This window comes from Ambystoma mexicanum, chromosome 9 (assembly GCF_040938575.1).
Source record: "Ambystoma mexicanum isolate Mex_15411 chromosome 9, UKY_AmexF1_1, whole genome shotgun sequence".
In the NCBI taxonomy this organism is placed as follows: Eukaryota; Metazoa; Chordata; class Amphibia; order Caudata; family Ambystomatidae; genus Ambystoma; species Ambystoma mexicanum.
The window spans coordinates 666,559,791-666,585,881 of NC_090931.1; the positions used below are offsets into that span (position 1 = coordinate 666,559,791).

The following is a 26,091-nucleotide window of genomic DNA, read 5'->3' on the forward strand; positions in this document are numbered from 1 at the left end:
GCGACTGAGTATGGAGAGCGGCTGAGTGTGGGGAGCGGCTGAGTGTGGGGTACGGCTGAGTTTGGGGAGCGGATGAGTGTAGAAGGCAGATGAGTGTAGAAGGCGGATGAGTGTGGAGGGCGGATGAGTGTGGAGGGTGGGTAAGTGTGGAGGGCGGGTGAGTGTGGAGGACGGATGAGTGTGGAGGGCGGATGAGTCTGGAGAGCGGATGAGTCTGGAGAGTGGATGAGTGTGGAGAGCGGATGAATGTAGAGAGCGGATGAGTGTGTGGAGCAGATGAGTGTGTGGAGCGGATAAATACGTAGAGCGGATGAGTGTGTGGAACGGACGAGTATGTAAAGCAGACGAGTATGTAGAGCGGACGAGTACGTAGAGCGGACGAGTGTATGGTGCGGATGAGTACGTGGAGCAGATGAGTGTGTGGAGCGGATAAATACATAGAGCGGATGAGTGTGTGGAACGGATGAGTACGTAGAGCGGATGAGGCCGTAGAGCGGACGAGTACATAGAGCGGATTGGAGCGGATCAGTGTGTGGAGCGGATCAGTGTGTGGAGCAGATGCGTATGTGGTGCCGATGAATGTGTTCAGCGGGTAAATGTGTGGAGCAGATAAATTCGTAGAACGGATGAGAGGGTGGAATGAATGAGTGGGTGGAGCGGATGAGTGTGTGGAACAGATGAGGGTGTGGAGCGGATAAATTACTAGAGCAGATGAGTGTGTGGAACGGATGAGTACGTAGAGCGGACGAGTAGTATGTCAAGCGGACGAGTAGTATGTTGAGCCGATGAGTGTGTGGACCGGATGAGTGTGTGGACCGGATGAGTGTGTGGACCGGATGAGTGTATGGACCGGATGAGCGTGTGGACCAGACGAGCGTGTAGATTGGACGAATGTGTAGATGGAACGAGTGTGTAGACTGGACGAGTGTGTAGTTTGGATGAATGTGCGGATTGGACGAATGTGTGGATTGGATGAGTGTGTTGAGCGGACGAGTGTGTGAAGCGGACGAGTGTGTGTGAAGCGGACGAGTGTGTGGAGCGGTTGAGTGTATGTGGAGCAGATGAGTGTATGTGGAGCGGATGAGTGTATGTAGAGCGGATGAATGTATAAGGGGCGGATGAATGTGTGGAGCGGATGAGTGTGTGGAGCAGATGAGTGTGTGGAGCGGATGAACGCATGGAACGGATGAGTGTATGGAGCAGATGGGTATGTAGTGCGGATGAGTGTGTTGAACGGATGAGTACGTAGAGCAGATGAGTAGTACGTAGAGCGGATGAGTATGTGGACCGGATGAGTGTGTAGATCGATGAGCGTGTAGATCGGATGAGCGGATGAGCGTACAGAGCGGATGAGCGTACAGAACGGATGAGTATACAGAGCAGATGAGTATAGAGAGCGGACGAGTACATAGAGCGGATGAGTACATAGAGCGGACGAGTACATAGAGCGGATTGGAGCGGATGAGTGTGTGGAGCGGATGAGTGTGTGGAGCGGATGCGTATGTGGTGCCGATGAATGTGTTGAGTGGGTAAATGTGTGGAGTGGATAAATTCGTAGAACGGATGAGAGGGTGGAATGAATGAGTGGGTGGAGTGGATGAGTGTGTGGAACAGATGAGTGTGTGGAGCGGATAAATTACTAGAGCAGATGAGTGTGTGGAACGGATGAGTACGTAGAGCGGACGAGTAGTATGTCAAGCGGACGAGTAGTATGTTGAGCCGATGAGTGTGTGGACCGGATGAGTGTATGGACCGGATGAGCGGGTGGACCGGACGAGCGTGTAGATTGGACGAATGTGTAGACTGGACGAGTGTGTAGATTGGATGAATGCGCAGATTGGACGAATGTGTGGATTGGACGAGTGTGTTGAGTGGACGAGTGTATGGAGCGGACGAGTGTATGGAGCGGACGAGTGTATGAAGCGGACGAGTGTATGTGGAGCGGATGAGTGTATGTACAGCGGATGAATGTATAAGGGGCGGATGAATGTGTGGAGCGGATGAGTGTGTGGAGCAGATGAACGCATGGAACGGATGAGTGTATGGAGCAGATGGGTATGTAGTGCGGATGAGTGTGTTGAACGGATGAGTACGTAGTGCGGATGAGTAGTACGTAGAGCGGATGAGTAGTATGTTGAGCGGATGAGTATGTGGACCGGATGAGTGTGTAGATCGATGAGCATGTAGATCGGATGAGCGGATGAGCGTACAGAGCAGTTGCGCATACAGAGGGGGTGAGCATACAGAGCAGATGAGTATACAGAGCAGATGAGTATACAGAGCAGACAAGTATACAGAGCGGATGAGTGCGTAGGCTGACAGGAGTACATGCGTGGGGTAGACTGGAGTGCATGCGCGGGGAAGACAGGAGCGCATGCGTATGGAATACATGAGTGCATGCGTGGGGCACACTGGAGAATGAGGGACAAACTAGAGCATGCAAGGTGGACTAGAGTGCGTGAGTGTGTCGAGCTGACAGGAATGTGTAGGGCAACCTTGAACGCCTGAAATGAATAAAAATGCATAGAACGGACCTGATCGCATAGAATTGCATGACGTACATAATATGCTTTGGAATGCAGGGAACATTTGTAAGAGCATATATCATACCACACCCCATGCTTACTCTCTTCTTTACACCACCACTCAACTAGAACACAGAGATACTATGACACCATTCGGTATAACTGTTCTCATATCAACATCTCCCGCACACTGCTGGTTTCACACCTAACACAGCCACACTCGGTCTGGATAAATCCTGCCAGAGCGAACACATACTCCTGATCTCCCAACCACCACACCTACCGCTAAGAAGCAGCTACCACACGAATTCCGCACCAGCTGCACACATACCTGGTGCGCACATGCACCTTTGGACTCTCTCTACTCTCTCTACTGACCTGAACTTCGGTTCCCAAGGGCGTTCAACCTACCAGCGCCTTCAGACCATACCAATGGTATATAAGGTGCTATATAAATGCAAAATAACATAACATAACATAACATGGGACGTATGGTTTTATCTTTTCTTGTAGGTACAATGGGTCGGTCTTGTGCACTGCTCAGTGAGTGATGCATAGGGTCTGGAAGGTGGCCCTTCGTCCGACTGGGAGCCAGTGGAGGGTTCGAAGAGCTGGTGAGATGTGGTCTCTTTGACCCAGGGCAAGGCGCAGTTTTGCAGCAGCGTTTTGGGCTCTTTGGAGTTTGTTGAGTTGGTATGCTGGTGCTCCTAAGTATAGGGAGTTGGCATAGTCCAGTCTCGACATCACAATAGACTGCTGCAAGTCTTTTTGGGTAGGAGAGGTAGGGAAAGATGCGTCTGATAAGTTTGAGGTGATAATGACAGCATTTCGACCCGTTGTTGATTTGACGGGAGAGGGACAGGCCTGAGTCCATAGTGCAGCCTAGGTTTTTCACTTTATCAGAGGGGTGGCAGAGGGGGCCCAAGGGACGGGGGCCATGGGAGCGGATGCAGATGTGCTAGAAGGGCAGTATTGCCGTACACCATGATTTCAGTTTTAGCAGGGTTCAAAAGGAGGTGGTTTATTGTCACACATTGATCAATATTACGGAGAGAGGCTTCAAGGTCTGGAAGGGGGTTGGTGTCTGACTTGGGAATTCTTAGGATAATTTGGGTATTGTCAGTGTAGTTGTAACAGGAGATGTGCATTCGGAGGATTCCTGGTAGAGTGGTCATATAGAGGTTGAACAGGAGAGCAGACAGGCATGCCTCCTGGGGTACTCCACTGTTCACCGAGCGAGCAGTTGAGACATAAGGGGAGAGGGGAGTTATTTGTTTCCTGTTGCTGAGGAAGGAGGCGATACATGTGAGAGCAGTGCCACAGATTCCTTGGGAGTGAAGGCGGTCAAGGAGGATAGAGAGGTCAACCGTGTCAAAGGCTGCAGAGAGATCGAGGAGAATCAATGATGCGCAGCCTTCAGAGTCTGCAGTGACCTTGAGATCATCCCAGATCGATATGAGAGTGGTTTTAGTTCCATGTCATGGTCTGAAGCCTGATTGTGCATGGTTGAGGAGGTAATTGGATTCTACAAAGGAGTTGAACTGGGAGTATGATGTCCGGTCAATGAGTTTTGCGAGAAATCTGGTGTTGGAGATCGGTCTGTAATTCTTGGGGTCAAGCGGGTCAAGAAGTTGCTTGATGTGCGCTATTTTGAAGACATCAGGGAAGATGCCAGAGGTGAGGGATTCGGTTAGAATGGCTCTTGCATGTTCTCCTGCGCAGGTAGAAGAGAATATTTCTTTCAGGACAGAAGCTGGTCAGGGGTCGAGGGACGACCCGGAGGGTTTGCTGGCTGATAGTAGGTCACAGAACTCGTCACTGGAGATGGGTTTGAAGGAGTCGAAGGTAGGGAAAATGGGCATCGGGGCAATGGGATCAGGAGTGGTCAGTGATGGGGGAGGGACAGTTTGGTGTTAAGGGATGTCGTCCTGTCAAGATCAGTGTTGTAGAAGTGTAGGGAGAGGGAGTCACAGAGTGATTGTGTGGGGGTGGATTGGGTAGAGGGGCAAGTGGGTTTGACGAATTCTGATATGATCATGTGAAGCTCTTTGCTGTGGTTGCCACAGTTGAGAATTTGTTTATTGTAATAGGCTTTTTTTGATTTTATAGGGAGAATTACATACCAATTCATATGAATCAAATAGGAGGAAGAAGTCTTGAAATGAATACCTGGAAGAGATATGTACAGGTGATTATAAAATACAGAATCATGACAGATAACTTATGAAATTGTGAACATAAGAACTATTGAATGTTTGATTATTGATTATTTATTGTAGATATGAAAAAGAATCAGAATATTGGGTAGACAACTCATGAAGAAGGGGGACTACAGACCCTGAAACGCGTAGAGAAACACACAAGGATTGAACTAATTACCTAATATTGATTTTTTTCCAATTTAGTCATATGTGGTGATTGTCTGAAATCCATTGTGGTAAATTGTCTACCTGAAATCAGAAAATAAGAAGCCTTTTCTTTGAGTGTAAAATGATTCAATTTATGCTGTAAACTCAATGAAATTGCAAATTGGGTAGAGTGTTATATGATCAAATTGTGAAGAAATCACATTTTGAAGTAAAACAATTGATTTCTTTGATCAAAAAATCTTTTGTGTGTGAATGCTATTATAACAAACCAAATGATTGATTGTGTCTACCAAGGATCCCCAACGTGTAGCTCGAGAGCAACATGTTGCTCGCGGCACCCTAAATTGTTGCTCGCCAGTTGCTCTTGTCCATGGTGTGGAGTCCTAGAAGGAGGTGCTGAATGGATGAGACCTCAGTAGCACTGAAGTCAGGACAGGGTCCTGGACTGTTCAAGAAGGTTGGCCAATGAGCCGCTGTGTTTCCAGCTGGCTTATTTTTATACATGCAAGATTTGTGTTTGGTGCCACCATGCACATAATTGTTCAGTAAATGTCCTTAATTGTTATGGTAGTGTCATTGCTAAAACCCCATGCTCTCCAGTTACTTTGCCCAGCTGATAAATGTATTAATGAGTACAATATTTGTACCATGTTTGTGTCATGGAGAAAATTGGCATATTCTGTTCCTTGGTTCAGCTAGTATGAGCATAATGGGCAAGGAGATGGTATGCATCCCCAACTTTCCTTTATTAAATAATGTGCATGCCCACTTTCTGTACAAGTGAGGTTTGTGTTTGATGCCACCATGCATATTTATTGACAATATTCATTTTGGTGTCACCTGTATTTATTATTACATAGGGCCTCATTACGACCTTGGCGCTCCCGTAATGAAGGATGCCGGTACGGGACCGGCACCCTTCATTACGGGAGCACCTATTACGAGTTTCCCTTTGCAGGACCCGGAACAGACGTCTGGTACAACCAGACGTCCTTTCCGGGTCCCACTAGGGGAAGATGGATCTAATAACGGGCCGTTAGTAACGTGCCCGTCGTTACCTCCCTCCTCATTCCCATTGAGCCCTATGGGGGCTCAAATGGGAATGGGGAATGGTTCCTTCAAGGAGGAATTACCGGGTCCCCCAATGTTGGAATGACTCGGTTATTCACCATTGAAGGAACCCGGTATTGAAGCCTGGTATGGAGGCAGCCATGGTGCTAATAGCACCATGGCTGCCTCCATACTCATAATGAGGCCCATAGTGTCCTAGCGGAAAAATGGTAATCGTTTGATACTCTGCCCATCTGACACATGGTTAATGGGCAGCTATGGTAAATGAATGCCACATTTTTCATAATTAATTTGCCCTGTATTCCAATACAATTAAGTTATTGTTAATAGGTTTAAAATAACAAGCCAATTAATTAATTGAAATACTTAGTTAACAATACCACACCCCTCTATGAAGTGGTCATCAAATGCTCAAAGGTTTGACCAATGTTTGCCACTAAGTCTTGTGTAAAATCCCTTTTGGGCAGAGAATTGAGAAAGGTATTTTTTCTATTCTTAACCACTTTTTCACCAATGCAACAGCCTTCTCGAGCTTTAAAACACAACCTTTGCCATAACATTCCCAAATAATTCTCAGGAGGTAACCTCCAAAGGCCCAATGAAGTGATCCTACCTGAAGTACTAATTAATAGTTAATCATATTTCTCCATTAAGTCAGCAACATTTAAAAACATGTTTAATATTTTTCATACAATTCACACAGAAAAAGACCAAAATAAAAAAGCAATTTTAACATATTCAAACTAGCTATATATAAAAGTCTGATCATTACAATTAATTATATATAACATAGCTCCCATACATTCCATGCTTATGCAAAACAGAGAAACAACAGCAAATTAACAGAAAATCTTTGACTCCTATTTTGCAAGTGCACTTTGTGCTTCCTCCTGCACACGTTCTTAATTTATTGAGGAGTGGGTACATTGTAACATACTATTACCACCAGCCTCCTGCATTCTTGGGATCTTATTTCACAGATTTCTCCTTGCCATCTTATTTGTGTACGTAAGTCTGTATATAAGGCTAAAGTGGGCAGCCTATGCCTATTTTGGACATCTGACTCTTTTTCCATCGGAAAATCTCTTGCTTTTGAAGCTATTTTGAGTTGACTTAATGCACCAAATTTAGTTATATCCCATCCCTATCCAAATGGACAGTGCCTTACAACCGCCCATAACCACTAGTATTTTTCTTCACCAGGGGAGGCTACAATCTCACTTGCATTGAAATTCACTTTGATTAGCAGAAAATCCCAGATGTGGTTTTAATAAATAAGGAACATTCTTGACTGGCCTGACACTTTAAAATTGAACACCCCCAATTCAGCTCACAAGGCGCTAGTAGGTGTATCTGCAGGGAGACCTGCTATTTGGCACTGGAATTTATTTTGCAACCCCTTCAGGAAATGACAGTTCTAACCACCCTAGGATTTGCGGCCTTAAAATCATGGAACAGACCTTTGTCTTGTATACCTCCAGACACTTCTCCAATCAGAATGCTGCAAATAACAACATAAAAAGCCATTTAATCATTAATTATGCCTTTTCAGCTATCTTCATAAAATGACTGAAGCAAGCACTGTTCTTTCAGAAGGGTAGGCTCAAATAAAAATGAGAGTGCCCCCCATCTCTACATTCATTTAAAAACTAACTACAAGATTTCCCCCTTTGCCTGAACACCATCATTTTTGTTTTCATTATATTTAATTTCGAACTGTAATTCCCAAAATAGTAACTTGTGTTTAGTAGGCCCTGTTAGAGACCTGCTGGGGGCAAGTCCAAAATAGGTGTGTCTTCTGCATAAGGAAGCATGTTTCAAAATGAACCCTTCAGGCAGAGGGTGGATTAACTTTCCTAAGAGAAGTTCTAGAATCAACATCCAAGAGGAATACATTGGGACCAACTGACATCCCTGCTTGTCACCTTTATTGGTGTTGGAAAACAATGTATAATTCCACAATCTTGTATATTGGACAGATGCTGAGATGTCTGCGTATCATGTTGGATAAGACTTAAAAAACCATTAGTGACCGGTAAGAATGTAGAAGTAGGACTCGGACACAGTGGGCTCATGTTGATTGACACATACTTTTATTGAAAGTAAAAGGTTGGGGGACTGGGGAAACTCCGGCCTTTCCCGAAAGCTAAGAGGGGCTTCCCTTCCTCAACCAAAACTAAGGAAACTGTCAGGATGTTTTGTCAAAAGTAAATAGTCCACTGTCACAAGTCTGAAGCCTATTTCCATCCCTCACACTATTGACTAACCTATAAAAGACAAAAGGTCTTCTTAATTCAGAAGAATAGGTTGTAGATCCAATCAAAGAGTTCCAAGTAACACAGGTTCCAAACCCAAAGTTCTTAAATGTAAAACAAAGTTCTATAAAGTTCTTAGATATTTCTCTTTTGCACAAACTTCACAACAACCAGGGGCAACAACTCCCTTATCCTGGTTCCTTCTCTTGGCAACTCTCTATTTATTGGACCACAACCAGGGGCAATGACTCCTTTGCCCTGGTTCCTTCTCTTGTAGGTACCAGTTCTCTGCTTCTCTCTCTTTCCGCTTGGGCCAACTTGGTTCACTTCCCTGCCAAGTATGGTCCTTAGTAAATTACTCTGTGGTTTCCCTTCTTCTCATGGGATTGGGCCCCAGTCCCCTCTTTATGTTCGGGAACTGGGAGCCCTCTTCTCCAAAGTACCACCACGAGGAAGAAAACTTGTGTGTTTTTCGTGTAGTGGGTCCCAAACCCCCCTTCTTTGCGTGAGGGTACTTGGAGCTCACTTCTCCCATGTACCACCACAAGGAAGATGACTTGTGTGGTTCTCGTGTAGTCGGTCCCAGACACCTCTTCTTTGTGTGTGGGTACTGGGAGCCCTTTCCTCCCAAGTACCGCCACAAGGAAGAGGACTCAAGTTGCTTTCCTTTGGTGGGTCCCAGACCCTTAAGTTTCTCTTGTTGGGGGACAGATATGGTTCACATTCCTGGCAGGTACTGTGACTATTAAGATGCTGACTGCACCGTCTTAGTTTCCCACCAGCCAGCCTGAGAGCTCCCCCTTTGTAGTGGGCTGTGGTCTGCCCGGGAACACTGCAGTGTCAATCTTTCCCAGGGCAGTGTGGTCTTCCTTTCACGCACTTCACTTTCTGCAGAACACCGGGAGCTTCTCTCTGCCAGCTCGCCTTCTGGTCCTTCCACTGTGTACTGGCCCTTGTCCTTCCAGCTCCCCTCTTGGCATCCTGGTGTGCTTCCTTGCACCTTCCTGTACCGTGCTGGCTCCTGCAGCTCCTTCATGGAGGACTAGACAACTTTTTCCTGAGTCCCTCTTCCTTTTCTACTCTGCATTGGCCAATGAGCAGCCAGCAACATCTTGACTGCTCATTATGGTTCTTAGGAGAACTCTTCATGCCTCCGCTCCTCCTCTTCATCCCAGTACTTATTCCAAGTTGTCTAGAATGCTCATGTTGGTTATGTGTAACACTCTACATTCCTCCATGCATCTTCTTTGTCTTGGTGGTTGTCAATAGCATATCTTTCAACTCTTCCCCATTCTTCCTCGTCTCAGTATGTCTACCCTTGATCTCCCTTGGGTCAGTTGTGCTCTTCATAGGCCCAGTACTTATCTAGGGAAATGGCAGGGTGACTATAGCTCATGAGGCTATTAGGGAAGGGGTTGTTCTTTGGGTTATAGGAAGGGGTGGGGGGTCTAGGGTCTGGTGATTGGCGAGGATCTTGCGTTCTCAGGGTAGGGTCATTCCTAGTCCCATGAGGAGTTTCCTCTCCCATGTGATCCTCTACCTGTGAACCAGCCTGAGGGGAACTATTGTACCGAGGACATACTGTCCTGGCCCCATGGGAATGGTCTCCCCCATAGGGGAGAAGGGACAGCATCCACAGATTTGTCACAGACTCCAATAAAATGTAAATTATGCCACATTATGTTTCTATCAATCAAATACCGACGAAATCCACCCTCGAGTGCTAAGTACTCCATAATTGGGGACTAACAGCGCCAAACCACTACTTGCAATCTGACAGTGATACCGCTGGACTAAGTGGCAATAACGGTACCGTTAAGAGGCCACCAAACTTGTAATGAGCCCCAATGTCCAGTAAGGGATTTGGCCTATAACCGTGAGGGGCAGGTGGTCCAAGAAATACAGGGGATGGCATAGTGCCTGTCTTGACAACAGAAATAAACATAATACGATTTGTTGTCCTTCAAAAAAGCTCCATTGTTTCTCAAATTCTCTTTTTGTCTTAAGGCATTTTTTATGTCATTTTGAAACTATAAATCTGACCAGCAGTGTACACACCCCTCATTAAATCATGGTTCAGTTTTCTTTTCGAGATTCTACATTCTGCTTTGAACCATGGTGCATATCTTTCTATAACCTGGAACTCCTGAACTTGGGGGCACGGTTTGCCAATAGCTCTGTCCTGGATAGTTTCTCCTAAAGACTCAAACAAACTGATGCTTTCCCTTGTGGCCTCTGAACTATTCAACAGTTTTAAGAGAATATCTTAATTTCTAGTGCATAAGTAATTCTTTACAATGCCTCCTTTTCGAGCGTAGGCATCGCCAAACAGCCTCTCTGGCTGTCAGATATCTTCTTCGTGGTGCCTAACCTGGCCATTGGAAAATGATCTCAAGAGGATTGTATTTACTCTTTACAATAAGAAATGTAACAATTCATTGCATTCCTGAAGAAAAAAAAATCCACAATACAGTCAACAATGACTGTGGAACAGTAATGCCGATCTTGCATGCCCAGGAATGCACCATTTGCCATTAAAGATCCCATAAAATCCTAGGCAGAATCTCAGTAGACCTGAAAAATCGGTGCTCCATTTGTGGCCATTTTTACTGTCCATACATTTGCACTAATATTTTGCTCGGGAACCTGAAACCCCTGGTAATGTTTATTTACTCCTACTCTATTTGTGAACAGCTGGACTGGTCCTATATGTCTAAAAATGTACTACTGACCACTCAATTTCCTCACATTTCTTGTAAACAACGACCTAACATCAAATTAAGTTAAAGGCCTTGCACATTTCCTTGACTAGAATAACACGTGGTCTAGATTAAGTACTGCAAATTAAATGTTCTATACACAGTTTTAACTTTGTTACATTTCTAATTTGTGTTGCAATCATTTGTCCGCCAACTGTGCGCTGATATGTTCCGTCGAAAAATTGATGTTGCTCACCATTTAATTTGATATGCCAATGTTGCTCATTGCGCACAAAAGGTTGGGGACCCCTGGTGTATACAATACAAATTTGGTGTGCAGGGGACGGGAGAGTTCCACAAGAGTGAGGACCTCTGATGTTTTTACATTTGTATGCTTAAACCTACTTATGTGAGTATAACAAGTTTCCAAGCAAATCTGCTGTTTTGCATATATATCACTTGATGGCACTAACCCCGATTTATCTGCACTGTTTTGCACTTCTGTGGCATTCATGCACTTGAGATTATGTGTTTCTATTTGTCATGTTAAGGTTTTGTATGACCTTTGTACACCACCCTCTCTTGCGGTCACTGGTGTAACGTTTTAAGAACCATATTTTTGGTTTTTGAATGCTATGTGTTTTTATAACAAATGTTTTAAAATACATTGGTTTTATGACAAATTAGAGGTAATGTGCAGCACTTGTGCCACAACTGCACAGTGTTCAGAGGAGGTTGACTGGTCTGCACAGTAGAGGGAGGGGTAGCCGAATACTGGCGTCTTGCCTGCCAGATTCCATAGGAATCCATTGTACACCCTGCTTGCCATGCATAAATGACAGGCAGCGAATGCTGAATGTCCACGGCGGTGTGGAAAAGGGAGGCGTAGAGTGGAGTATGCCTCCACTCTACACCCCCCGTTTGCACCCCGCCATGCAAATGATGAAATTTACATGACAGGGTCCTTTTTGCACCAGAGTCCATACACAATAGGTTCCCATAATGTATGCATAAGGATCTTAGAAAATAAGCCCCCTTATGTTTTGCGCAGACCCGTTTTTGCATTCCCACAAAATTCTACCTGTAACATGTCATTGGACCTTTTTTCGGTGCATTTCCAACTACAGGAATGAGAAGGTTTCACACGTAGACACATCCATGGAATAAATGGCAGGCCAACATATATGAGATAAAACGCCTCTCCGACCCCACAGAAATTGGGGCACTGAAAAACACCCCTCTTTAACATCACTCCTCCAAACTTGCCTTGAAGTGCGGGTTTCGGAGAAGTCGTCTCAGTTCTCGTGTCTCCGCAGACTGTGGGAATTCTCGTAACAACTCAACCACCTAATTAAAGAAGAGATACAATGAGCATAGTGTCAATGAAGAGAGCAATGGTATCACAAGACTGTTGTGTTAGGCCAATGAGTGACTATGGCTATGTTCTTGGGTGACGCACACTACTAACAGCTTCATCTCAAGGCCCAGGATCCCACTGTGCCATCAGAAGGCATCACATCCACTCAGAAGGGTCAAGGTTGTGACCAGACTCACTTTTCAAAGATGCAATTATACTTAAAAGTATGCAACAATGCCCTCTTTAAATTACGTTCTTGTAGTCACTTAATTTCCATTATTATGAAATGTCTATTTTCTGGACTATAATGCTTAACTTTTAAAAGAATGATTTCGACCAATCAGCTGAATGCATTCTGGTCGTGAAAATAATTTGCGCCGTGCTGTGTGGGTTCCTTCCTTCCTCTCTATGGGACACAGTGAATGCTGCTAAGGGAGGCCAACCGAAAAAAGGCGTGTGCATGAATGAAGGCAAGTATGTCCTTTAGTCCGATGTTTGATTCCCGAAGATCCTCCTTCTCTAATTTGAACATGTTTTCTTCTCTTTAGACAATCAGAAAGTGTGGAGTCCAGGCTCTAACCACACTAGATGCCTGCTTTCCATGCTTCTCCCTTGCTCTTCTCACAGCTTTCATCTCTCTAGCCAATCAGCACCCTTGTAATGGAGGCTCTAACTGCTAGTAAAGGCTGCATTCCAAGCAGTAGTGTTAAAGCCCTTTTTATCAGGCTTTGTTGTGTGCTAGGTGACCTTTGCCCTTGTTAGAGGCCCATGCTTAAGGTTTGGGACCGCAAACTTGGGCGGTGGTCAGCTACCACACCATAGAGCCCGCTGGTGCGAGCTGTAATGCTTCAGTGAAGCTCCCGCCAGTGGAGGATCTGCCTGGACACCTTCAAAATGTGGATTACCGAAGGATACTCAAACTGAATCCAACTAGCAGGGAATCCATTCCCCTGACATAAGACCATCTCCAATCTGAAATCGAGTACTGTCTGGCCGACATGAAGATCAAAACCGTCACCATCACCCTATAAACAAGTGGCAAGTCTGGAGATTTCCTTATAGACGCCAACTGTCAAATTCTGTGTAAATGAAGCACAGACACAGGACGTACAAGAAAGCTTCTGTAACTGCGTACCTTATTTCTTTTGACCTTACCCCTCCCCGGGTCTCTAATATGACATCTTTCTTTTTTCTTGTCAGTCCAGCGTAATTCCAGATGAAAATGTGGTGTTGTGCAGGACATGACATCTCCTGCAGACTCAATAGAAACATGCTATCTCGCTCAATAGCTTCGATCACTGTGTAGGTTGCCTAATCACCCTCTTGGAAAGACCAGACTGTGGATCAGTTGCGTGTTCATCTGGATCCAGAGCATTCCAGGATCATATTCATCTTCCACAGAGACAATGCCATCATTTGAACATTAATATGGCGTTAATCTCCCATTCCAAGGGCTGGAACGGGGGGTTACACTCCAGCAGCCCACGTTATGGGCCAGAGTGAAGGGAGGCCGGATAACAAGGGATCCTGCCCGTTGCCCCCGTTCTAGCCCTGGGAACGGGGGATTAAGGCTATTAGCACCCCAGGTTGCCAAAGCGGTAACACGGGGTGCTCAGAAAAAAGTATTTTCCTTCGTTCAATGGGATGCCGTTCATGTGGCGTTCAACGAAGGAAAATACTTTTCCAAGATGGCCGTGATGGTTTCCAAGGTGGCCTGCGCGAGCCATGGGGAAGGAGTGGCTGCGGCGGCTAGCGCCGCGGCCGAAATAAGATAAGTAGGGGGGCAATGGACATCAAAAATAAAAAAGGGGATAGAGTGTGGGGAGAAGATGGCGGCTGGAGAGCTGGCCCTCAGGCGGCATGGAACGCTGGTTTTCATCGCTGATTCAAGCCTGCGTGCTTAGCCACCTGATTGGTTGGCTCCCTCTACCAGGGTGCCAATGTGGGATGCTACTGAAGTCATTGTTCTTTCTGGAAGAGGATGAGTTTCGGGCAATAAAGGCCACATCTCTCGCTGTGGCAACCATGGAGCCAGGCTCAGCAGTTGAGTTATATAGAGCCTGTGCTATTAATCCTTTAGTGATGTGACAAATCTAAATTGTTTGCTTTAAATTACTCATAAGGCGGTCCACTAGGCCATTCACCTGCAGCTACAGCAGAGTAGCTTACCTATGATGAAAACCCAGGAATTTCGAGAATAGTTTGAAGCCTTGTCCACTGAAAGGTGGTTCATTGTCAGTTTTTGACAATGCAATGGTTTCCCTTCTGCCGAGACATTTTATGAAGTGCGGGAGTGACTGCTGTCACTGCTCTTGATAGGATCGCTTGAAGTTCTAGGTATGCAGCAAATTTATCTAGAACCACCAGCATGTAAGCACCTGTATGGGTGCATCCAAAGACATTGACGGCTATCTCTTCCCATATAGTGCCAGCAATGACAATTAGGAGCGGTTCTGGGAACATGCGAGGTGCAAGGCTCTGGCATATTTGACAAATTTTGGGTATTGTTTTTGCTATCCTGTCCATCTTGGGGAACCACACATACTGTTGCAAACAGTGCATTAGAGACAGTGCACTTTGATGGCCTTCATGGGATACAGCTGTGGTTTTGTGATGTAACTATGAAGGGATGACAATCCATTTGCTTAAGGAGTATGCCCTCATAAGATGGACAATGTTTCCTAAATTAGCAAAAGAGTTTTTAAGTTGTCGTGGTTAATATCGTCCAACAATTTAACAATATCCTTGCCCTCGTGCCTTGTCTGCATTAAAGCCTTTCAACAGCCATCGACAATGTGGGATCCTGAGTTCTGTGATGAAGCACAAGATGTTCTCACTTCTCCCCAAGGGAGACTGCCTTTCCGATGAGGCCTGGGAGGTGAAGCTGCTACATGATAGTCCCCCTGGGGTGGTATAATGGGGGAGGATCTCAAGGGAGGGACTCCCCCTCCAGGGATGAGTATGGCCATCTTGGGTGCAGCCCTTGTAACATCAGCACCCCCATATATCCCCCAAAGACTCCAACCTCTCTTTCCTCGAATAACCTCATTGTAGAGAGTAAACCTATGTACTGTTATCAGCTGAGAACTATAGGGAATCTGAAAGTACTATGACAAAGAAGAGTGTAGGAAACATGAAGATCACTTGCCGCACATGTACGGGTATGAGGTGGCACTGTGCCAGTATCGTGAACAACACAACAAAAGAGATGAAGGAGCCAATTGGGAACCAGCTACATGGTATAAAAAGCAAAGAGGGACAAAGATACCTGTCGACTCCAGCCAAGACAGGCAGCAGCTGTGAAAACTCCCATGTGCAGCAGTATCTAAGCTGGTTGGGGGACCAGAGAAGGAGGAGCACGGAGGACGCTGCAGAGCTGCTGCAGCCTTTCTTCTTGGGTGTCACAGTAGCAGTTCCCAAAGCCAGAAGGAAGTTGCACCGCACAAGGAAGTACAACGCTGACAGGTCAGACGTGGAGAGAAACCCAATGAAGCCAAGATGCAGGGAGGGAGACCGTGCTGCCATCACAGAGAGAACCACCAAGAAGCCAAGCAGCGTAGAGAGAAGCTGCAAGGTCGTCGCAGACATGGAGAGAGGGTCGAAGCAGCAGAGAGGCAAACCCTGGAAGCCCCAGCGAAATACTGACATCAGTATGAAGGTAAAGGGAGGTACGGGAGACCCGGAGGGGACTTGGGGTTGGAAGGGAGGCAGGCATTAAAGACTCTCCCTTGGCCTAACAGTTGGGACAAACTCAGATTGGCTCGTGTGTGCATCATACCTACCTAAAAACTTCTCTTCTTCGTGTCAGTGGATGGGGGAATTTCACTGACCACCAGGGAAGGGTCAAGGACCCATACCCAAAAGGAACAAGGGAAACCAGTGACAGTAACCTTAACTAAGAGAATAACAGGAGTCATCTTCCTCGTGTACTTGGCAGGATAGTGAACCAAGTAGGCTGAGTACAAGAAGAGAAACCTGGAGTGCAGAGAGAGATACGAGTCATCATCCTCGTGGCAATACTTGGCAGGTTAGTGCACTTTCAACCAGGAGAAGGGGGTCATTCCCCCTGGTGAGAACTACTAAGATTTCTGAATTCTTTAAGTGAACTGTGTTCTGTGTTGAGAATACGCTAACCAGGGGAAGGGAGTAATTCCCCCTAACGAGAACTATCGAGATTCCTGAAGTGAACTGTGATCAAAAGGGATCTATTCTCCTGCACCACAAACAGATTAGCCTTATCTGCTTTAGTTATATGCGTGAGGGACAGAACTAGGGATTTTGACACAGGACGGTGGACACTTCAGTTAAACAGACATTCTGACAGATCCTTTTTCATCTTTAGTTGAGGCAGGGAAACCTGTGAAAGAAATAGGGATGGATAGGCCCGTCTCTTTCTTTTTCTTTTTTTTTTTTTAAACTTTTCTTTATTGGCAAGAAGTAGCAGCCGGTACAGTGTAAATTAGCACAGTAACACACATTTCACAATAAAGCATGGTTCATGGCATACAAGTATTACAGAGGGTCATATACAGTGCCAGCTGCGGTTAACCTCGGTAGAGGCGTGCTTCATGTAATGAGATCAGCCCCCCGATCAGGAGAGGGAGGGGAAGACCGGAGCTCCAGGTCCACCTTTTTGTTCAGGTAACTACAAAACTCAGTCCAAATGTTTTTAGGGCGAGCATTACCAGGAAGCATTTTAACATAGTCCTCTTCACAGGATTGTGTCCAGGTGAGGGCCTTGAGCCACATCTCCAGAGAGGGAGGGAACCTGCGCTTCCAGCACTGCAAAATACATTTCTTGGCCACACTCGCCGTCACATTTAAGAACTTGGCTACCCGTTTCGGTTCAGTCCCTTCCCAGAGCCCAAACAGGAGAGGCAGGGGTTCAGGATCCACACGGAACCCCACTATTTCAGAGAGGGCATCGAGTACCGCGTTCCAGAACAGGGCCAGTGCCGCACGACCAGAACATGTGTGCGTGGTCCGCATCGCTAGCCCTACATCTCTGACATGGGTGCGATTGATCTCAGGCAAATTTTCCAATCGCATAAGGGGTGTAGTACAGGCGGTTGAGCAGCTTGTATTGGATACACCTAACTCTGGAGTTAAGGGAAACCCTGCGGGTGTGCATGCACATTTTGGACCACATATCATCTGTGATGTCTAATCCCAGGTCCCGGCTCCAGGCATCCCGGACAGTGTGGGGGGGTTCAGCAGCCGTGTCATCAACATTTTATATAAGTAGGATACGATACCCCTACAACCAGCGGAATTGGCAATATAGCAGACCTCGGGGGATTCAGTGGGTTCGTTCGGGTATGAAGGCCACAGGCCCTGGACCGCCGCCCTAATGCGGAAGTATTGCAGCAGTTCTAGTGGGGAACTGGAGTGGCCGGGCCTCCACGTCTCCGGGGTGATGAATTTCCCGTCAGGGAACAGATCAGAAAGTGATCTGTATCCCAGGTCCGACCAGTGGCGTATAAGGAACTGATCCTGTGTGGGGGTGAGGCCCGGGAAAGACCAGAGGGGAAGCCATTTGTAGTACGGGGGGGAGTCCGAATTAGGCGTAAGGATCTGCCTCCATGCTTTGATAGTGGAGGCCACTGGGTCGGCAGGGGCGTGCGTCTGATACGAGTGAAATAGGATCAGGGACATGACATTCACCTCCTCGGTTGCTAGGATTTCGAGTTTAACATGTGGGGGGGGTTCGTGGTGGTGATACCAATACGTGGCATGCTGGGCTTGGGCCGCCGTCCAGTACTGGGTGAGGTCAGGAGCTCCAAAGCCCCCCCTCTCGTAGGGGAGGGTCATGTGCAGCCACTTCCTGCGCACAGCACCCGAGTGCCAAAAAAAACCGGCGAACTCAGAGTGCAGGTCCGAAAAGTATTGTTTCCCGGGCCAAAGAGGAACATTAGCGAACACATACAGGAGTTTAGGCACGATGATCATTTTAATTAGGGATAGTCTCCCTGATAGTGAGAGGGGAAGGTTCCGCCATCTCTCTATTCTGGTACGAGCGTACTGTGCGGCGGCCCCATAGTTATCAGACACTAACGAGGCTTTCGAGAGGGCCACATGGACCCCCAGGTATTTGATGCCCTTGGGCGCCCATTTGAGAGGAAATTCACATGCAGGCTGGGGGGTAGCAGGAGTAAGGGGAAGGATTTCTGATTTAGAATAATTTATGGCGAAGCCTGAGAATGTGCCAATTTTTATGATTTCTCGTATGATCGGGTCGAGGTGGACTGAGGGGTTTCTGACATATAAAAGCACGTCATCTGCGTACAGTGATATAATTTCGGGGGTGTCTCGGAGGCGAATCCCTCTGCGCACGTGGTTGTTCCGCACACTGTCAGCCATGGGCTCTATGGCCATAGTAAATAACAAGGGAGAGAAAGGGCACCCCTGCCGCGTCCCTCTGTGGAGGGAGAAGGGGGCCGATAAGCGGGAGTTGACCAGGACTCTGGCTAACGGATTAGTGTATAGTAATTTAATACAGGACAGCATGTATGGGCCAATTCCCATCTTTCCTAGCACCGCCCACAGATATTGCCAAGAAACCATGTCGAACGCTTTTTGGGCGTCCAATGTCACGGCCACAGCGTTGGCTTGGGGATCAATTCTGGAGATGACATTAAACAACCGTCGAATATTTAAGGCAATTGAGCGGGCAGGCACAAATCCGCTTTGGTCAGGGTGGATGAGATATTTCATGATGGGGAGGAACCTGTTAGCTATGATTTTGGCGAAAATCTTGGTGTCAGTGTTGATGAGGGATAGAGGTCTGTAGGATCCGCACTCATCTGGGGGCTTGCCCGGCTTAGGAAGCACAGTAATGACAGCCTCCCGAAGGGACCGGGGGAGGGTGGCGAGACGCAGCGACTCCTCCCAAAGCTCGTGAAGGCGTGGAGCGAGGAGAGTAACATGCTCCTGATAGAACTCAGCGGTCAGGCCATCCGGACCGGGGGCTTTTCCCTTAGGGAGGGCCGAGATGACTGCAGTTATCTCGTCAAGGGTTAAGGGAGCATCTAGTTGTTCTTTGGTGTCCAGGGATAATAGGGACATTGGGATGCGTTCCAAGAGGTCGTCCAGGTCTTGTGGGCTGTGCTCCGATTGCTGAGCATAAAGGGTTGTATAGAACTCTGCAAAGGTCTCAAGGATGGGGCTGTCGGACCAGTGTCGCACTCCATCGCTATCTATGATGCTATCAATGCGTGCCCTACCACTCTCGGCCCGGGCGAGACGGGCCAGCACTCGGCCTGGTCTCTCACCCTCCCCGTATTTCTGGGCCGCGATGGGGCGGGCGAGGTAGCTTATCTCGCTATGGGCAAGGGACTCGAAGGTGTCTAGTTCGGTTCTAATCTGTGCTAGTATGGGCGGAGTCGGGGTGACCGCATATTCGCGCTCTAGGTCTCCAAGCTTGGTCTCAGAGCGGTGCAGGGAGTTTCTAATATCTTTGAGTACCCCGGCCTCCCTAGAGATGCACATGCCCCTGATGAAAACTTTAAAGGCCTCCCACCTTACCCCGTCCGTAGTGTCATGGCGTTTGTTGCTGTCAAAAAACGAGGTGATATCTGCAAGAATGTCAGCCTTGAAGACAATATCGTGTAGTGTGTCAGATTTAAATCTCCAGTTAGAATGCGGAGGTAGGGCAGGGCGCAGGGCGATATCCAGCGTGATCGGGGAGTGATCGGAGAGTGTGCGAGGGAGAATCTGTGAGGTGAGTGTTTTGCCCCTGAGGCCCGCAGAGAGAAGGAACAGGTCAATCCTGGAGTGATTGTCATGGACGGAGGAGTAAAATGTAAACTCTTTCGACACCGGGTGGAGAATCCTCCAGGCGTCCACCAGACCAGCGGTGAGCATGTGTGCGTGGAGGCGACGGGCAGCCCTGGACAGTGTTCTGGGAGCAACCCCGGATCTGTCCAGGTCGGAGTCCAGGATGAGGTTCATATCCCCCCCCAAATGATGGGAACCCCAACATAGCCAAGAAGGATATTAAGGATATGGTCAAAGAATTCGGGTGTATCAAGGCATGGAGCGTATGTGTTGACCAAAAGGCACTCTGAGTTGGCTAGGAAACAATGAAGGATCACATATCTGCCCTGGGCATCGATATGGCTGGCGCGAAGGGAGAACTCCAATGACTTGTGAATCAAGGTGAGGACACCCCTGGATTGGGAGGAGAACACAGTGAAATATTTATTAGGGCCCCAAGCCGGGGCGAGCGAGGACGATAATTGTGCAAGGGCATGAGTTTCCTGTAGGAAGAGTATCTTGACCCCGTGCCTCTGGACCTAGGCCGTGACCCTGCGTGCCTTGGTGTAGTTGCTAAGCCCCCTGATATTCCAGGACATTAGCCTAATGGACATTTATAGCAATTTAGGGGGGATCCGAGTAGTGTGTGTCAAACCTTGCCAAATAGATGCCGGCCACCAGTGCGGTGGGCTGATGTGTCATTTCAGAAGCTGCCACTGTCTCACCTTTTTTGTTAATATAACTTCCCCGAATAACACCTCCCCCCACCCTCACTGCCACCCCCATCCTAGCAGTGCCCAGAAACCCACCCAAATTCTCATGGCGTTCGTACCAAAGCCAACGTGGCTGGTTCAACCCCCAAACCAAACAAGGGGGCAGCCCATGAACTGAACAAGCCAAACTCGGCGTTGCAACTGCTGCGGGAGTAGCTGCTGCCGTGACCCGGTCAACATAGTTGAACGGTGGAGTACACCAAATAGTGTGTAGCGGTGATTAAGTTAAATCGTGAGAGGAGACCGCATAGCAGGGCCCAGTGAGCAAGGGTTGTAGGGGTATATAGTCCATGTAAAGGTGACATATATCGTGGACAACACATCTGCGACCCTCATGACATGTCTTAAACATTCAACAATGAGTTGCGACAATAGGAGCATTCATAACAGGAGGATACATGAAATAACAAGTAGATCACAAAGAACAGGCGTGGTACCAGCACCACAATAAGGCAGGTATCAGGTGTGTAACAGGCCAGCTCAAACCTCATCACCAGGGTCGGCCCCGGGGCCCGCGATAGGAATGTGAGCCTCGATGAATTTCACCGCCTCCTCAGGGACAGTGAAGAAGTACAGTTTATTACGGTGATTGAGCTTCAGCCTGGCGGGGAATAACATGGCATATTCTACCTTCCTCTCTCTGAGCATCTTCTTCACTCCATTAAATTGCCTTCGCTCCATTTGGACACTGACAGAGAAGTCCGGGAAAATGTGAATGATCTGGGATTCAAGTCTTAGTTCCCCCTTTTCGTGGGCCAACCGGAGGATGTGGTCTCTATCCCTGTAGCTGAGAACTTTGGCAATAATTGGTCTGGGGAAGTCGCCCGGTTTGGGGCGAGGGGCCAGTGAGCGGTGAGCCCGCTCAATAGTAAAGAAGGGGGAAAGTGGAGGATCTCCCAGGAGGTCTCTCAGGAGGGCCTCGACTGCCAGTTCCATTTTGCCCTTGAGAGCCGACTCGGGAACCCCGACGATGCGGATATTGTTCCTGCGGGACCTAGATTCCAAGTCATCGCACTTCGCCTTGACCTGCTTCATATCACGCACCAAGTCCGAGACCGTATTCTGGAGCACGTGCACCTCATCCTCGGTTGTTCCAACCCTAGTTTCGGCCTCACCTAACCTGGTGCCATGCTGATCCAATTTGGTGCGCACGGAGGCTACGTTGGCATTTATGTCGTCTAATTTTTCGTGAAATGACGCAAAGTTTTGGCCATAGACTCCATGAGCGACGTAAGGTCTGGCTGAGGGGGGCAAGAGGAAACATCCGAGTCGTCAGGAGGAAGGGCAGCCTCGGCCTGAGCTTGGTCCTGCTTGGCTAGGGCTTTAGCAAACTTGTCCATTGCCCCAGCCTTGTTGGCCCCACGTGCCTTGCCGGACATTCTCAGGGAGCACCTTGAAGAGAGAGTGCGTATTTTCCGCGGGGAGGCAGGAATGGTCCCCAAGAGGTTTAGAGAGGGCCTCGGGCCGTGACCAGCACCCAGCCTTGGTGTGTTCCGGGACGACAAGTCCACTCAAGGGGCCAGGGCCGAGGCGGCCAGTAGTGGCAAGCAGCAGAGTCAGGGGCACAGGGTACCCTAAGGCGTAGTGAGCGGGAGCCCCCTTTAGCGGAGAGTATTGGGTGCCCAGGACGGCACCAGCAGCAAGAGAGTGGTCACAGGGGGGCGAGATGAGTCCGGGGTCCCTACCTCCCCCGAAATGGCGCAGGCGCAGCCCAGAGACGAGGCGGAGCAGTAGAGCCTGATGTGCAGCGGACAGATCCCTCGCTCCTCTCACCTTGGGACCCTGTGGGTCGAAGAGCCGTAGTTTGTCCGGGCCTTAGCAGGGCCACCAGCTTAGCAGTGTGTCCAGGCAGGATCTAGGCCCCGAGCCCCAGTCGGCCCCGCGCAGCAGCCGGCAGAAGGTACCAGCAGAACAGTCGGCGGGGGCCTCGATTCGGAGCAGGCAGCTGGACCGCGCCAGGACGGGCCGCGCCGCCGCAGGGGCCAGCGGCACAGGCCGCAGGGCACTCGGGCGGTGTGTGCACGGGGGCTGCTCTGGCAGCCCCCACTGTAACTTTGCCCGTCAGGGGCCGGCGTCCCCCTATCAGCCAGAGGCAGGAGCGCTCGGAAGCGGTGCCTCGGCGGGCGGCCAACGGCTCTGGCGTGGCCCCGCAGGCGGAGCGCGGGCCGCAGATGTCGGAGGGCGGAGAGGGGGCGGCCCAGGCGGCCGGACCCCGAGCCGAAGGAGCGTCCACCCCGGCGGGCCGATGATGGGGGATGGGCCGCAATCAGCGTCACGCGGGCCGGAGTCCTTCAGAGGTGGAAGTGATGGCCCCAGATGTCCGTTTTCGCCCAGAACAAAATGCAGTGTGTAGCAGTGGCAATGGGCAGTAGGATGCGTGGGGTCTCGGCGATAGCTTGTCTTTAGAACCGCTGATTCCGGCGGATTTGAATCTCGCGGGTCACAGAGCTTAGACGCTAAGCGGCCATCTTGTCGGCTGCTCAACAGCGCCCCCGTCTCTTTCTTTTTCAAGAAGAATAAAAGTCTTTGCCAACCACCATGTCGCCTTCTTCTGCACCCCTACAGCTCTCATTCCACCCATGTCAGTCAGCCTTAATGATTCTGGTCATGCACTCTTTACCAGTTGATATATTGTTCGGTGGGTAACCTACTGGTGGCATGTGTTTGCAAAGAATGGCTTGAGAATAAGTCAATGTAACACAAAACAAGAATCGGTACATAGTCGTAAATTCTAAGATAATTTTCCAAAAACTGTTATTGTGTTCCCTAAACCTCACTCTAGCTGGAAGAACACCCTATCCCTCCAGGTTGTTTGCACCCTAGGTTATGGTGGTGAGGGCATCACCAGGTTTGTGCAACATTATAGCATGCTGGGTACTGCTTGGCATATCCCAAAAGAGTACGCACCATGAGCTGGAGGGATTCCCTTTACTCTGTTGTTTCTCTGTCTAGAACATATTATGTTGTATACTGAAGCCTCCTTCATAGTCACAGATGGTAGAGTTTTACAAATAAGAAGGTTTTTTAAATAAATATAATGGGTTTTGTAATAAATATAATTCCTTGAGCAGCAGGATGCAATCTGCGAGGCATTTATTTGGGGCAGTTAGGTTGCCTGTCTAAGGGGGCGGACTCGCCTACAAAGATTACAGACTGTGCAGGGCTTGAAATTAAACATTTGATGAACAGGCAAAAAGTAGCTCCTGGGTATCAGGCATCACCCAGTAAGTGCGGAAGAAGGAGCTAATACCCAATACCTAAGGGGGCACAAATGTCAACATGAGATGTAAGCCACGCCTTTGGGTCATTATACAGGACCCGTTAAGCTTTAAATGTCTTCTAGATGTGTTCTGATGCTTCCCTATATGCATTTACAAACAATGTAACATAGTTTGTTTGGCACCAGTTGGCAGTTGTGTCAAGGTAGTTTCTTAACTGGTAGCTTGCCACTGACAGACTCTTGTAGGCTATTAGCTAGAGCCAACTCACTCCCAGCAATTTGGAACCTTGCTGGGACTATAAAGTCTTGGACTCGGAATAATGAATATTGCCCTCAGTGATGGAGGCTGGCGATCTGGGCTTGGTTTTCCAGACACCCTTGCTGACTTACCTCGTGAGACAGCGTGCGTGCTTTGGGCACGACTGGAATAGGCTTTTTCTTGACATACTGGTGAAGGCATTCATGAACCTGATGGCAAAGGGGCAACAAAAATCACACGTTACTACACGCTCATAATTTGTTAAGCCAAAAATCACTGATTTCGTGATGTTTTCTTATACGACGGAAATAAATGTACTTGTGTTGAGAAAAACATGGAAACCCAAGGTGTTTTTTTTCTGGCATTACAAGTTTGGCTGTACAAGTTTGGTGGTAACGGAATTACCATTGTTTTTCCTGCACTGCCAAATTATAGGTTTTGGGGCAATTACCACTGGCGGTATTTCTATGTGGTAAAACCACCAATTTTGGAGGAAAAGTGGCGGCTTCACCTCCTGCTTGATACTGGAGTTAAATCCTCCACTTTACCTCCTAAAATCGTCAGATGTACAGCACGGTAATACCGCCAGTGGTAAATCCACCACAAACCCTTATGGAGCCCTATGGACTCCAAAAATGGGGAATTACATCACTCTACTGCCACTTGTAATCCCACAGAAAACTCACAGGACCAAGTGGCGGTAACAGTAAATAATTACCACTGAATTACCGCCAAACCCGTACTGAGGCCCAATGTGGGTTTAGTAAAGCGATTTCCTAACACACATTATGTGAGCTATATAATGGAATTGAAAACAAGTGGTAAATATTCCCACATTGAGGAATGAAGAAATGGCGATCATTATCACCGCCACACTTCATTAGTAGAAACATGCAAAGGTGGGGCTGACTGGCAGACACACGTGGTTAGGGGGCTAAGGCTGCTTCAGCAGCTCCTGGAGTAGTAAATCCTGCGGCAGGTCCATGCTTAAGATTGCAACCACAGAACGCACAAATATTTTCAGTGAATTTCTTAGGGTTTGACAGCATACAGCCATGATGCAAAACCCAGTCCATTTCCAGCTTTGCCCCTTGACTGATTGTCCCTAAATTTGCACCCAAATAATCGCACCATGCCAGGCAGCACAACAATTCACACTGCACTTCATATCCCAGTATGGATGTCAAGGTCCTTACCACACCCTCCCAAAAAGGAGAAATCCCCAAACCGGACCAGATCATGTGTGTAAATGATGCTGCATTCAGACAACAGCGTGGGCATTTCCTATCCTTAGCGTGGCCACACAGTTGATGTCTAGCCAGGGAGAGGTATGCCCGATGACCTGTCTTGAACTGAATCAATCGAAATGTAGTGCTAACGGCACAGTTGCGCATATTCTGACCTAATTGATTCCATTGCCTATCTCTGAATATGGTACCAAGATCTTCCTCCCACTTCCCTCTACATGAGAGCACCTTCGTAGGCGTCTCCTGCTATGCTAAACGACATATGGAGGAGACAATATTGCGACTGCCAGATGCACTTATAAGGATGAAGAGAGGCAGATGTACACGTCATTTATAGAGCCCACCCCTCGCCTTCGTCATATTGGAAGAACAGCAAGAAAACACTGCATGACACCTGGTATCATTCAAATACCATATTGGCGATATGGGAGACATGCACTCAGACAACTGTATCAAATGTACCCCAACCAATGAGGTAGACACGAGCCTGCAGACACCACTGGACATAGAAGAACTATAAGTAAAGTCTGACAGGTGTGAAGTGACGTCATGAAGAAGAGA

General features: G+C 48.0%; 1 protein-coding gene across 20 annotated transcripts in view; it reads right to left on the minus strand.

The window, feature by feature from the left end:
* Nucleotides 1-26,091, minus strand: part of MPP4 (MAGUK p55 scaffold protein 4) — a 233,797-nt gene that overhangs the window by 154,620 nt on the left and 53,086 nt on the right. For all 20 annotated transcript variants that reach the window (XM_069615485.1, XM_069615497.1, XM_069615487.1 and 17 more), the window contains 2 exons: nucleotides 24,415-24,492; nucleotides 12,186-12,266 (listed from right to left, as the gene is read on the minus strand). In XM_069615485.1, coding sequence (XP_069471586.1) covers nucleotides 12,186-12,266; nucleotides 24,415-24,492 — 159 coding nt within the window. The remainder of the gene's footprint in view (nucleotides 1-12,185; nucleotides 12,267-24,414; nucleotides 24,493-26,091) is intronic.